The following is a 14989-nucleotide window of genomic DNA, read 5'->3' on the forward strand; positions in this document are numbered from 1 at the left end:
TATTAGCTTTACCTAGATGGACTTTTTTTAGGAGAAAGCTTTATTATATATGCAACTATTACATTCCAAGTTTGATTTGACTCATAAATAATTCCTTTCATATGACTAATAAAAAATGTCAAGAAATGAAAATGCTCTGGATATAACTGAATTGTGAAAACAACACCATGATTACTGAAATCTTCTAAAAAATTTACAAGACTTAAAAGAAAGATCACACACTGAAAGTATATGCAGATTTACATGTACAAATTAGCAACTAAAAGGTAGTAAATCTATTACCCAATAATGCATCAGAAGAAAATAATAAAAATTAAAACCCTCCTCCTTATTAACGCCAAAATAAAGACTGAATTATACAGTTCTCATACAGTAGAGGTGCTTTCTGAGACTAACACATTCTTTCCAACTCAGGATGCAGAAAAATTAATTTTTACCCAGCCAAATTGCTCTACTCTCATCCAGGTAACACTAATGTTTTCCCTTGTGATTTACAAAGGCAAATTTCAGATGCTCAGCTCTCTGAGAGAATGCTTATATTCTAATCAAAACATCACTCAGTTGTGGGAAAAATCAAAGTACAATTATACTAAAAGAAATATAAATAAATAGCTATTAAAAGCCGGGGTTTTCTGAGGAGGAAGAATGGTTTCTTGGGTTTTTTTTCCATATTCTCCAAAACAATTTACAGTAAAAGCTCTCCGAAAAACCTGAAAGTCTGTCATTTAATCTACCCTACTAACAGATAAAAAAGAGATGTTTTGGGGAATGTATTTTATAAGCTTAATTTTCACCTCCCAGACAACTGGCATTCACTAAGTCTTGTATTAAATTTTCCTATATGTGTTTCTCATATTCCTTGATAGCTCTGTATTCCCACCAGACAGCAAATAATTTTAAAGTATGAACAGCCAAAGACTAAAAAATATTAGAACAGGTTTGTGTTACCTTTAAAGAGTACTGCTTTAAACCACCTGCAAAGGAAAGTTTTTTGATATGAAGCATTTCCAAATTTCAGGTGTTTTAAGAATTAATTTGCAGAATTGTCATTCTTTAAGGTGCATAAAAATGGGGTAAAGTCTACTGACATGTTGGTTATTACCCAGTAACTTCTGAAATGCAAATACTTAGAAGATATCTCAAAATATTTTGTATAAACACATAAAAATGGAGAGGAAAGTGGCTTTATCTGGTAACTGCACCTTAGCTCATTTCTGTTGCATATTCAGAAGCATGTAATATTATCTTTTTTTTTCTGCACGAAAGGAACTCAGTTACTTGCAAATTGCAAATCCTGAGCCAAATTCAACATGCTGTGATGCCATAAGGATTTGCAAATTTTAATTCATGAAAAAACACAACTCAAAATCAACTCCAGAATGAAGCATAGCCACACTTGGGCTTAGTTATTTTATTCAGAATTTCAGTACATAAAAGAGACATCTAAATCTCAAATACTCTGCAAGTTGCCTGAAACAACAAAATCATTTGTTTATTTTCAAAAAGCAGAGATGCAATTTAACCCAGCCAACCACAGAATTAAACATGTGTCTAACAGTGAGAAAAATAGAAAAAACAGTTGTGAAATATGTTTGGCCACTGGTTGTAAAGCTGACTATAAATGCTTTTCTGCTTAAAAAATATTTTAATATTTTGGGCAAATATTTGTAGGTATTGTTAATAGGAGTGGGAAACTTTGAGGTTGCTCAAGTTTCAGACCAGAGTATCTTTAGAATATTGAATATCTACAATATTCTAAAATATTTATGGCTCCACAGTGTAAGACATGATTAAAGTCACTTGTCTCACATCTAAGAATAAGCAAACTATCTAGGCAGGACTTGAATGAAACCTACTTAATGGTGCACAGGAAACCTATCTAACACCTGAGCGTTTTGCAGTCAATATTGTTCAGGTGTTCAAGATACAGCAAATGGCCCTGAAGAAACAGTGACAGCTTGAAATTCTGGACAAATTTACAATGTCCTCAAATTTTGGCTGGACAAATTCCCAATAGAAAAGAATATTTCTTTCAGGTTTCCCTGATGTTTTTTTCCCCCAGGTTTTCTGTCCCATAGGAGCAACAAACTTTAAGGTAAAAGAAAATAGAAGACAGAAACCCTCAATTTCTTTCAGCACTTAGGCTTACAATGAGAATTCCAAGGCCAAGAAAGGTAGAGAAAACTTTCTGCAACACTAATATTTTAAAAGTCATCTGTTAAGTGACCTAACACATCTTTCATGTCAGTAAATGAATGTCAACAGATGTACTTTTTTAACTGGAGAACTGCCTTACCCCCAGTTTACTACACTGTACTGACCAGCAATATCAAAAGTAGAATTATGAAACCCAGGAGAGGCTAATCTAACAGCAACCCAAAAAATTACCTACCTATAGTTTCCTTTTCCAGGAGGTGTACCATAAACCCCTGCATCCTCTACAAAGTACATATCTTCTCTGTATTTTCCAATAGAAATGCCTCTACCTTTAGAATTCTGAGTCAAGCGTGCCTCTTGCAATGCCAGCCTCCTGGAAAGACTCTTTCCCTCCCTGTCTGCTGAAGGAGCCTCAGCTTCCCCTCTCTTACACCTGCCTAACTCTTCAAGGATGTTTTGACCTGTCAGCTAAACCTCCAGGGCTCTAGGTTTTGGCTAGTTCTTTTCCCATAAAGACAGTTCAAAAGCATGTATGGGCATTGCCTTAATACTGGTTTGGGTACACCTGCCTAAAAAGAAAGAAGAACAATCCTCTTCTCTTAGGAAGCAAATTCAGGGGGTTAACCAAAAAAGGACTACTATAAGAAAAGTTACAGGTGTAAAGCAGAAATAAAGCTGGAGATCAACACATCTGCCTTTCCTTTTAGGTATCTGGAAATCAAAATGGAAACACACAAAAGTTACATGCAAGTATTTACAATTTTGAATTAATAGAAAGGCAAGGAACAGATAAGGAAACCTAATGGCTGCAGTGTAAAATTTCATTTACAGTTAGTAAGGAACTCAAGTTGCAACATGGAAGTGTTTCACATTAAAAGTAAGAAGAAAGGAAATAGAGGGCCTTAGTGAGAAAGAAGAGCAAGCATGAGCAGAGCCACATGCTCTGCTGAAGACTTAAATAGTCTGTTTCTTTTGTCTATTGCCTTCATAAAAATGGTGATACCTGATCACAAGTAAATAAATACTAGAGTCTGGGAGTTATGTTAGATTTACTGCATCTAGAAAGCTAAATGAACAATCCATTAATTATTAGTGATCATTTTTGCAAACTGATTATTTTGGAGGTTAGAGAATACCTGAGGGCTGTGGTGGAGAAAACAGAAAATATATCTTTAAAATGGGTCAAAAAGGATGATGCAGAGAATCTGTTTATCAGTGAAATTTATATTCCTGCATAAGAATTAGAGCAAATTATTAAAAAGACAATTTATAAGCATCCAGAAGACATGAAAGCTGTAAAACAAGGGCTAACATGAATTTACCAATAACATGCTTCTGTCAAAGCCTCTAACTGAACAGCTTGTTTAATGTTTGTAGCAATAGATCTACTAACTCTCAACCACAATAAAGCTTACAAAATGTTAGGTACTGTCCAGTGTTACATTTCCATTAACAGTGTCTGGAAAATTAATTATATCAAGCCAATGTGGTTCAAAACTAAAATCCAGCGACCATATTAACATCTTATTATCAAGGTGGAAAAGAAGTGGCCATAATTAATTTAATTTGTAGCTTAGGAAACAGAATAGAACATATTCGTATGAAACTCGCAAGGGCAAACTTAAGTTAAAACAGAATCATCTTGGTAACTAGAGAAATGGTTTTAATAACAACACATAAAAGTGCAAATTAGTGTAAGAAATCAAATGAAAAAAACACAAAAAGGAGAAAGAACAGCTAGACAGCAACACAGTAGAAACAGAGCTGGTGATTATAGTTGTTGCAAACCAAACAGGTATCAACTTTGTGGTAATATACTAGGAAAGAAATTTTCAAACTGCACCAGCCTAACAAGATATAAACTATTCTTCTGAAATTTGGCTTGTTCTTATCCTTAGGAGGTAGAACACTTAACGATGAAATTTCCACAAAGTCATTCTTTACTCATCTCAAAAGTGCATACCAATCACCAGAAACAGCACACATTTACCTTGAGAAATGTATTTACTTGCCTGTAAGTATGCTTCTTAGTTCTTACATCTATATACATTACAGGTGCATAGTAAATTATTGTTTGAAAATTTGTCTTGGATGTTCAGGGAAAAAAACACTTTGAAATAAAAAAAAAATCTCCATTTTCCAAGACATAACTGCTTCAATATAATATTTGATAATTTAATATTTGAATACACTCTTTCAATATTTACACTTTCAGTTTCTTAATGCATACTTGAGGTTTCTACTTCTCACATTCTCTATTATGTTTCGGTGGTTGTAGTGAAAACAGGAAGCACTTCTCAGGTGTTCAAATAAACAGCTGTTGACATCAAAATCAAAATTTGAAATTAATATTCCAGTCATTAATTAGCACAAGAGAAATATACTGTAATAGACAAGTCTCAAAACAAGGTATATCAATTGATACATAGTAGCAATTAATCCTGTCAGAGTCTTACCATTAATTACCGGGGTATAAACAACAATTCCAACCAAGTTAGGATCAGATACTGTTGTGTCCAGAATAAGGCCACCAATACTGAAAGGAAAGTACAATATTTAAAATAAGGCAAGCAAGATCATTAAATATAAGATCATTACCTCATTCTCAGCTACAGACTAACATCACAATAGCTATTCACTTATTAAAACTGGCTCTTGTATAACAAAGACCACAGAGCATTAGCCAATTCCTCTACTTTTAAGATTCATAACTTTCATTGGATTAAATAATCTCTTAGATCAGAGGAAAAATTCCAAAGTCTATATTCTAGAGGCCCTTAATTGTGTCTCCCAAGTACAATCAAGTAAGATACACAGAGATACAGGAGGACAATCAAGATGCTTCCATTCAGCAAAACAAAGAGACCTACCTGCTAATAATCATGGCAGTTATAACAGGCTCCCATCCTGAGCGGAGGACAGTTCTGGTAGCTGGGTGTTTGGCAGCTATGACAATCCCCATTGGAGTCAGAGCCAAAAAAAAGGCACCAACCAAAGGAGATACATAGTAATATGTCTCTAAAATAATAATAAAGAAAAAAATCCTTCTTTTACTCTCCAAATATTCCTACATGTTTTTCTTAATTCAGAAATTATTTATATCTAAAATAAATTATGATCTACGCCATACAACTGAGAAATTTTAATAGCCTTCATTACCATTACACCTGAAGTTTCAACTACTGCACTAAACAATATGGTTAATATCTGCCATCTGTGATCACTGTCTCTCATCTTCTCAAGGACAAAACCATCAGTACAAAGAATGAATTTTGAAAAGGAATTTTGTATAATGTTTTATGATAAAAAATACAGTAAGGATGTAGAATACAAAACATTACTTTGTAACTGAAGAAAAATGTTTAAAAGAAACTGAATATAAATTCTTAGCGTATGTACACTCCCTTCTTCCCAAAGCAGGTAAAATGGAAATCCTTCCAGAAATAGCATATCTAAAAAGATTCAAGCACGATGTGCAAAATTGAGACATTTATATCAGTAGTTCAGTTCTTTCATAGCCAGTCTGAGTCTGAGAATTAACAGGCAATTCTGCTGCCTGCCCCTACCCATGACAATTCCATCCTATTTCATAGCAATATAACTGCAAACACTGGTGAGTACCATCATAAAGCTGAGACTGTAAAGTAAACAGTTGCTTCCACAGAAAGAATACTACTTTTTTCTGATTAATTGGTTTTATAATCCCATCCTCACAGAAGCTACTACAGCGATCCAAAACTTCCTAATTCAACAGTGAGGTAAATAATGGAAAATTTATCCTAATGGCAAATATATATGTATGAACTGTGCAAATATTCAATTTTTAAATATTTGTTTTATGAGAAGTGTGGTCATGTAACTAATGCTAAAACACATTTTGATAAAACCTTCAAAATTTAGACAAGTCTTGCAGCAAAATATATTTTGAATTAACAGATTGAAATAATTAATATAGATCACACAAACACTACCAAAGAGGAGTAGCTGGTATATAAAAAATATCCTCACCCATGTGTTATGGCTTATTACAATGGTTGCAAATCCAAGCAATTACTATTTTGATATTACCATAGTAGATCTCCTGAAAGAATTGCTGTAGAATTTTTAGAAGTTACTACCCTTCTGCATCAAGTAACAACCTCTGCAGCAGTGCCAGAGGCTGTAAGGTAACTTAGATAACATAGTAACTTATGTTTCCCTGGGCAAACTAAAAGTAGAAAGCTTTTAGAGTGAGAACAAGACAAAGACCAAGAGAGAAGTAATTTTTTCCTGTCCTTATCTAATTATTCTACAGTGTATTATCTCCCTCTTCCTTTGTGGGGTCTTTTTTTCATCCATTCACCTATTTTTGTGACCTAAGAGGTGGACCATGAGAATACTGAGCTCCAGTCTAACTCTTGGGAACAGTGAGGGACCTTTTTTTTTAAATCTATGGCAGACTCTACTAGTAGAACATCTTACTACAAAAATCTAAAAATATTAACCTTGAGATGCATCTTTCAAGAAAAGGATAGACATCTTCCTCTTCATATTTAATTCACAGAAGAACCAAATGTATTTTACAATAGCAGAAGAATGGGAAGAGAAAATAAATTAATTCTTTTTTAGACCTCATTTCACTCTTTTTTTCTTGGATTTATAGCAGGCAGCTTACATGGGAAAAGACATCTTGCTCAAATAATGCAGCCTCTATTAGAAATTAGAGGTAATCTGGAAATGTACTGCTTCAAAACAACTGCTAAGAACCTGAAAACAATAATGTGAATCACACACTTTGTCTTCTCAACCTGGATCAAATATATATGAGAGCTAAGTGCATATTCTGTGAGAAAAATGGAAAGCTTTAAAGAAGTTTCCAGATCATTACTGACAAATAACAGGCAACACAGACCTCCACATTTAATTTACTGAGTGTTCCCATTCCAGAGCACTTCCTGTGCTCTGTTGGAGGGTATGTGCCAGGTTCCAGCGACAGTCCTGGGGAGCCCTCTAGTGCTTTTCCCCAGCTATTTGACAAGGATTCACAGCTCTTTTCCGGGAGCTGTTAAGAACTGTTAACTTTTCACTATTTGAATCCCCGTGTTTGATAACTTTGTCACTATTTTCGAAGCACTTAGATGAACCTTTAAAAAATTATATATATGATGGTGGCCAAAGAGGGTGTTTCATTTGGCCCTGGCCTGGGTAAAAATGCCTTCCCCTGTCTATTCAGGGTATGCCATAAAGTATTGTAACAACCCAAAGGATGTACACCTCTGTTACAGACAAACATAAAGCTTGTACACAAATCATTTCCATCCTTACAGTCTTGTTGTCTGAAAACAACTCATCCCTTGCAGAGAGCAGCCAGAAAGTTATTTTTGTTTCTGACCATTTCATTAGTTAGGCTAATAAATCACAGGGGAAAATGGTTAATTCTGAACACAATCCAGAAGTGAATCCCACCAGTTTCATTACTACCCTATAAACTGAAGATTTCTTTTCAACATTCCCATTGTGCTTCTTATCTGAGCATTGAGAAAGCATGGAAACATAGAAAGAACATAAGAATATCTGTGCTGGATGAGGCAAAGCTCTCATCTAGTCTAGTATCCTTTGTCAGACTATGGTCAACAGTTCAATTATGGGGAGAAGAAAATAAAAATGACAGGTTTAGAGTGATGGTTCTTTCAGCATGCTCTGCCAGCTTTTGCTGTGGTTTGCATCAGGGATTCCATCTCTCAAGTCTCTACATCTGTCTCGTCAATGCTTCTCAAAGGATTTCTTTCTGACTGGTTTATCCAAAGTTTTCTAAAATCACTCTGGACCTCTTAATAGATCACAACATTAGAATTTCACATCCCATTCATGTATTGTGTAAAAAAAATTCTTTAACTTTTTTAACCTGCTGCCTAATCATTCTCTGAATGTCTCTTGCCTGCCATTCACAACTTGATATACTTCCCCTGAGCAGAGGATGCTCCATACTTTTATTCCTTGTTACTGTTTCATAGTTCAAACACATGCATCTTGGAGACCACCTGTTTCCAAGGTCTTCATGGCATGTCCCTTCTTTAGAAAGACTTTCTTGTTTCCAAAACCAAAGAATACAAAGACATTGAAAAAAATACAAAAAGCAGAATGAGCAACTAGATAACTACATACTTCACCAAAAGAGAAGTATTTCCAGAAGACAGTATAGATAGAAAATCGGGAGTAACTCTTGGAAGCATACTGATTCTTACCCCTACACATGTAGGATCTGCTTTCCAGCTGCAGTGGGAGAGCAAAATGTGAGTGGTCACGACAGCTATTAAAGCAGCAAAGGATCAGTTCAAACTGTACCCACTTCTTTTTTTATTCCTCCGAGATACATTAGGATTTCTGTATCTAGAAAGGTAAATTTCTACAAATGTGTCAAAGGGAGAAAGAAGTCCAAGTTTCTTTATCCATCTCTTTTGGGGGGGCTGAGTGTTTTTTGTTTAGCTTGATGGATTGACAGGAATAGAACATTATTGGACTTTCTCTCATCAGAAGAAAAGAAATAAGAGATGCTAAAAAATATCTTCATCAATTTTCACTGTGAATTTACAAACTTCCTTAAAAGACACATTTAAAAGAAGTATTTGAGAAATACAGTTATTAGAATATAATAGGAAGGATTTAAATATAGTTATGAAACAAAAAATACGATTTAAGTTTTAACAAAAATACAGAAAATATTTAAAAATACTTCTTTTGCATGCTGATACATTTAAGCTGACATCATGACAACACTTTGTAAACATGAAAAACCAAACACTGAAAAAAACCCTGCAAGTCACACTATGGTAGCTTGAGTCTTATTAGATACTTTTTCTGGCTGATGTTGTAATGCAGAAAATTGTTGTAAATATGAAAAATTTTGGACAATGAGCTGTAAAGACTATATGTGATGATATCAGCATCTCTGGTAAGTTATGGACAACACAATATTTTATCTGTGGTATATTATAGTATAATTGCCTACAATTATGTCTTTTAAAACACAATAAACTTCTAATTGTTTCTATGGCATGAGTTAGTTGCAGCAATGATTTCATTTTTAATAAGGCTCTTAACATTCTTTTCCCACTGTGAGAAAATGTTTTCATGTTATTTGTTTCTTCATTATCATGGTTTGTATTTCACATGTAGGTTGCCTGTGATATTGTCAAAGTCTTTCAAATATTTCTAGATTGTGCCGAAGTTCAGGTTAGTGACTTCTATGATTTATTAACATAAAGGGGAAAAAATCATGGTACTCTAAGATTTACCATTTAATGGTATAAATGTTGACAGAAAAGTAAGTCAGACTAAAAGTTTTGCTGAAGTTCTCCCTCCCAGCCTTCTCCCCACCCTCCTAACCCAAAAAAGGTTCCTAGGGAATCATACACATTTAAAAGCACACTTACCAAGGCAAGTGTACAGACCCTGACTTATCCATGCTAATATGGCAAGGGTGATGAGATCGCCAAAACTTGCTGCAATAGGAGTGGCAACGTTGTCAGGATTAATACCAGTCTTCTTAGATCCAACAATAACTCCAACCATTATTACTCCTAAATTCAACAAAGAAGACAGTACAGTAAAACTGCATCCACTGTTGCAATTCCCCAGAAAATCCCAAGACTATGACAATTTCAAACTTAATAAATAAGAAGTCAGTGCTTTTTTTCCCAGGATTATTGGTCTTCCTTCCTGATTGACGACTGTGTTTTTAAGTTTTAGCCATTTAAAAAAATGAACATATACATTTTTTTAAAATACAGTAAGCACATAAAATCCCAACAACAATCTGTACAATGAACGACTTTGCTTATTAGAATAATAAGCTACTTTGCTTTACCGGAATTATTGCACTATTGTCAGGCAGCTATTTCCTGAAAAAAATAATAATAATAAATAATAAATAAATAATTATAAATTATAAATAAATAAATAATAATAAATAAATAATAATAAATAAATAATAATAAAAATAAGGAGTGTATCCTTTTCCAATCCAACTTCAGTCAGGTGAAGTTACCTTTCAGTAACTTCAAGAACAACCTTTCAGTAACTTCAAGTAACAACCAAGAAGCTACATAATAAATTAAACGAAGACAACATATAAAAAATATTACTTGCTACACACTTGAAAAAATTAGAGGTGCCAATTTGTATAAACATCAACACTAACTTTTGAAGAGTAATCTCCTTGCAAAATGTAAGTGGCTACAAAAAAATAAAATTCACACTGTTACAGTCTTTGGCACAACCTGAGTAACTTCCCTCTCATCAGATATTATGTATAAGAACTTCAACTGTATATGCTATCCTTTATGTTATATTATAAATCTATGCTACATTAGGAGTTCACTTTCAGAGAAACTAAAGAGTTTAAGGAGTTTAAGGATTTATAAGGAATTATAGACACCAGGAAATTCTCTAAAGAAAGAACTGGCATGATCCTGTAGGGTAAAAATATATTGCAAAAGCACCTACTTCACATGTAGAAGAATAAAGCTTAGAAAGCAATTTCCTGTACTGACACATCACCAGGACAAAAAACGAAGTTTCTCTTCATGTCCAAATCATACATGAGAAGTGTAAAACATGCACTCATGTTCCACAGTTTTCTCGCTACCCTTAATTCTGCACATGATCAAACTCAGTGGCTTTCTAGTCTCTAAAAACCATGTGTGCTCTTAATTCCATGCAAAACTTTAACTATTTTGTAATTTTCACATAAGTAAGGATAGCAAAGCAGTAAAACAAGGAAGGTTACCCATTTCACTTGACTTACTATTCTTAAGACTACTGACCGTGTATTTTCATTAAGAACATGTCACAAGTAGAGCTACTTTCCTCCTCCCCTTCCTGTCCATTAAGTACAACGTTTTATAATTAAATGTTTCCTGACAATTAGGAAGAGAATTAAATTCATCATGCCATATTGCTCCAGACAGACACTGGTACTGTTTGTAGAGCTGGACTTGAACTTGGTCCAAACCTTTCAAATAATGGGCCAAATTGTTCACTCAGCCACAAAGCAGAGCACAAACTAACACACAAGCAGCATGGGCAACCTGGAACTCTGAATTCAATTAAGCTAACATCCAGGATCACTTGAGTGTAATTATAAACAAGTTTTACCTGCTTAGTAGTAAGAATATATTTTGTACATGAATGAATATAGAAGGTGGGGGAGAAGTTGTGCATCATAGTAGGTAAATTCTCAAGACCACACTTTTTTGTTTAGATATGCTCGGGAGGTCATGAAAATCAAAAGCTTTTCAAAGACTATGAGAGGAGAGGAATGCAACATGCCCACCTATATGGAAATTGCAAACTGCAATATCCTCAGCTGCTTTTCAGATGTATTGTACCTTACTGGATTGAAATTCTAAAGGAATAGCAACATAAGACACATTCTGCATCCACAGAAAAATAAATACCACAAAGTAATACATGTACCCCCTTTACCTTGCAAAAGAGAAGCTATGAAGGCAGTTGCTACACTGCTAGAACACAAAAGGACTGAATGATCAAAGTGGTATTTGCCCTCTGGAATCCAGCCCAATATTACTGCTGCCACTGCTGCCAGAAAACCAACCACTGTTGCCTGAACCTGGAAAAGAAAGTGAATTAATAAAATAATTGACACACTTAGAAGGACCACAGAATCATTTTCTGCTAGCCTTTCCTCCTATCTACATTAACATGCCAGGTATAACAGGAGCATGCTCATCTATTTTGTAGAGAGGATAACAAACTTGGATGACGAAGAAGAAAAATCTTAGGCCAGCAGAAAGGGCTATTAGCAGCATTTTACAGACTCCAGAATAGCAAAAGTTGTCACAGACATCTTTTCATAAAAATCCTTTCTTTAGGATTTTCCCTTCTGGGAAGCTGAGGTCCTAGAAAAAGAGTGTAAACGATGGTTATCTGCTGCTGTGGAATGCAACAGGTGCACCTGTGATTGGCCCATGTTGGATGTGTATAGTTAATGGCCAATCAAGGACCGAGCTCTCTCTGAGACAGAGTCGGAGAGAGCTCCTTTGTTATTCATTCTTTTCTATTCTTAGCTTAGCTAGCCTTCTGAGAACTTTTCCTTCTATTTCTTTTTAGTATAGTCATAATGTAATATATATCATAAAATAATAAATCAAGCCTTCTGAACATGAGGTCAACATTCTCGTCTCTCTCTTCACCCTGAAAACCCTTATGACCACTGTGACAAGAAGTAAAATCAGGAAGAGGAGCTCAGAAATTACAAGAAGCCAATGCCTAAAGAAGCTTCTAAACCACTCAAAGTAGGTTAGTCACAACATAAATATTTCACCTGTGATTTAGGAATGTTACATTATAACTTCTGAATCAGAAATAGTTCTCAAGAAACAGCTGCTTTGGAGAGCATGCACTCCTTTCCTCAAATGACTCAGCTATCTAAAATATTGTTTATTATCTGAAAGCTCTATCCCATACTTCCTTTAAACATTGAATCCAATGCAAATATGGTACTAGAAACATTTGAAAGGTCAAATTTCAAGGGCTTTACCAAATCTGAAATTTTTCTCTAATCACCCTCAGATTCTTTCTCAGGAAAAATTATAAAGGAAATACCCTTGGTACAGTCACAAGCAATACTTTAGTTCTTTTTCTAATAAATATAAGCTCATATTGTTTTAGAGAAGAGTGAGTGTAGTAGAGCTACTCTCCCATTAACACTGTTCATCTCCATATTTAACAATGTTTGTGATTTAACTTTTTCAATAACTTCACTCACAAGAATTAATCCAATAAACCCATCATATTTACCTGTTTTAAGGCCAGATTGCCAATTATTAGGTTCCATTTCTCAATGGGAGAATCCATTTTTCCAATATTTACCTATCAAAATCAGAAGAGAAATTCAGACATTTGGGGTTAAAATGGTATTATTTGAAAATATCCAAGAATAATTCAGCTAATAAAATAAGACACTTTGATTAAAAACAAGATATGTCTTTAAAAAGTCAAACACTGCTCTTGATTTTACATCATACTTACATTATCCTTCCAAAAGCAGCTAAATTTGATGGAGTTTTACATAGTAACTTATTTACCATTAGCTTGCTCTGCAAGATATAAGAGCCATCTTAAATTCCTGGAATGTCCAAGAACCACCAGTGATTAGATCAGTGGCTGGAAGATCCCTTTACACTAAGCTTGTTCCTATGGTGCTTAAATTCTGAAAATAAAAAATGCTAGAATCTAATACTGTTTAGCATTCTAACTTTTCATTTATACAGTACAGCTAGAGATTTCTGATGATAAAAAGTTATGTAAGTCCATTATTAAGGTAGTAGCTGAAAGATAGTAAATAAATTATTCCAAGCAATTTAGTACATACACCCCTCATATAATGTATTTCCTCCTTTTGCTTTTTTTTTTGAGTTAGATGACAAGATCTGATACATGACTGTGTTTAAAATAACTTCATTTTTGAGATAACAGAACATTTTTTACATGTTGAGCATAAATTTTAGTGGTTTTTCCTATACAATACTAATTGATAAGATCACATACTCCTCAAATAATAAAAAAAACTTCATATATTTTTCATCTTTTGGTAATTCCTTTTCAGTTGATTTCAATTCAATTTCTTTTCCATTTTGTGATAGTAGCAACTTGAAAGGAACAAAGTATTAAAAGAAATGCTAATTTAAAACCAGAAATATAATGAGGTATTTTATCTCAATCAAACTATAAATACTTTATAATGTGCAAACTACAGTGAAAGCTCTGCAAATACATCCAGTAAGTTTAGATAGTACAGCCATTATTTCAGGAACTGCTCATAAGAATCTCCATTGCATCCTTCTTAAATATATATGCTAAATGAACAAAATGGCAGGCTGTGGAGTTTCACTCCTTCTTTCCTTTAAAAAAGTTTTGGAAAATACCCCAAAAATCCCTGTTAAAAAAAGTAATCTTGCAAAATGCTTAATCCTAAAGGTGAGCTCCTGCCAAATGCCACAGCTCTTCTTTCTCCTACTGTCACCTACATACTCACTTTTTTTTTCTTGAATCAGTTCCATGAGTGAGTTCATGGCACCAAAAAATTGCTGATTTGGTGGAAAACATTTTTATTCAGGGAGTGAAAAGGGGTCATCTCCTATAAAATTATCTGATCCATCACATCCACTCATGTAACCTTGCTCTCAGGGTTTGGAAGGGAGAAAGAGCAGGACCACTCCTCACAGCTGCAAATTTCTACAAACTGAGATCAAGTTTAGTGTGATACTATGAAATACATGGATCTAAACAAAAGGTTTGTAAAGTCATACTGCTAATGCTTAACAATGAGAACACACGGTCTGAACAAGAGTCTGCACAAATTTACAGGAATGAATGAATAAGCGGGGTTTTGGTGTTGGTGGTGTGTCATTTCTTTGGGGGTTTTTTGTTATTATTACTCTTTAAAAATTAAAAGAGAATAGAGAGAAGAGACAGCAGTGTGAATTGAGACAATGACCCAAAGAACAGAACAAAGCTGAAGAACTGAAGGACACAAAACCCAACATAAATATTGGGCTTGAACGGGCAGTTGACCTAAGTGCACCTCCCATAGTTATGCCAGCACAGCAATGGGCAGAGGGAGAAGGGCTTACTGAGACAGAACTCCAGAAGCACCTTCTTGCTCTTTTCTATTTGTATGCTACATATGAAGTAACTTCTGGTGAGATAAAAATAATGTTTTAAAAACAGTAGGCTGTAAGATTGCCAGGGTATGGAATGTTTACACTAACTAACACCAAAGGGAAGTACATCTGTGCTGAGACAGATGAAAAACACAGTCTTTAAGACA

The 14989-nt window shown here is 34.4% G+C and overlaps 1 protein-coding gene across 10 annotated transcripts in view; it reads right to left on the bottom strand.

The window, feature by feature from the left end:
• Positions 1-14989, bottom strand: part of SLC41A2 (solute carrier family 41 member 2) — a 64165-nt gene that overhangs the window by 38108 nt on the left and 11068 nt on the right. For 9 of the 10 annotated variants that reach the window (XR_010027543.1, XR_010027542.1, XM_063154338.1 and 6 more), the window contains exons 4-8: positions 12958-13029; positions 11623-11767; positions 9570-9716; positions 5028-5175; positions 4614-4693 (exon numbers count right to left, since the gene is read on the bottom strand). Coding sequence is in view for 8 of the 10 variants with exons in the window: in XM_063154338.1 (XP_063010408.1) it covers positions 4614-4693; positions 5028-5175; positions 9570-9716; positions 11623-11767; positions 12958-13029 (592 nt within the window). In the remaining 2 variants the exon portion in view is untranslated. Of the gene's footprint in view, positions 1-4358; positions 4475-4613; positions 4694-5027; positions 5176-9569; positions 9717-11622; positions 11768-12957; positions 13030-14989 lie in introns of those variants that run through there. The other variant, XM_063154340.1, reaches the window with a different exon arrangement.

The sequence above is a fragment of the Melospiza melodia genome, chromosome 4 (assembly GCF_035770615.1).
Source record: "Melospiza melodia melodia isolate bMelMel2 chromosome 4, bMelMel2.pri, whole genome shotgun sequence".
NCBI lineage: Eukaryota > Metazoa > Chordata > Aves > Passeriformes > Passerellidae > Melospiza > Melospiza melodia.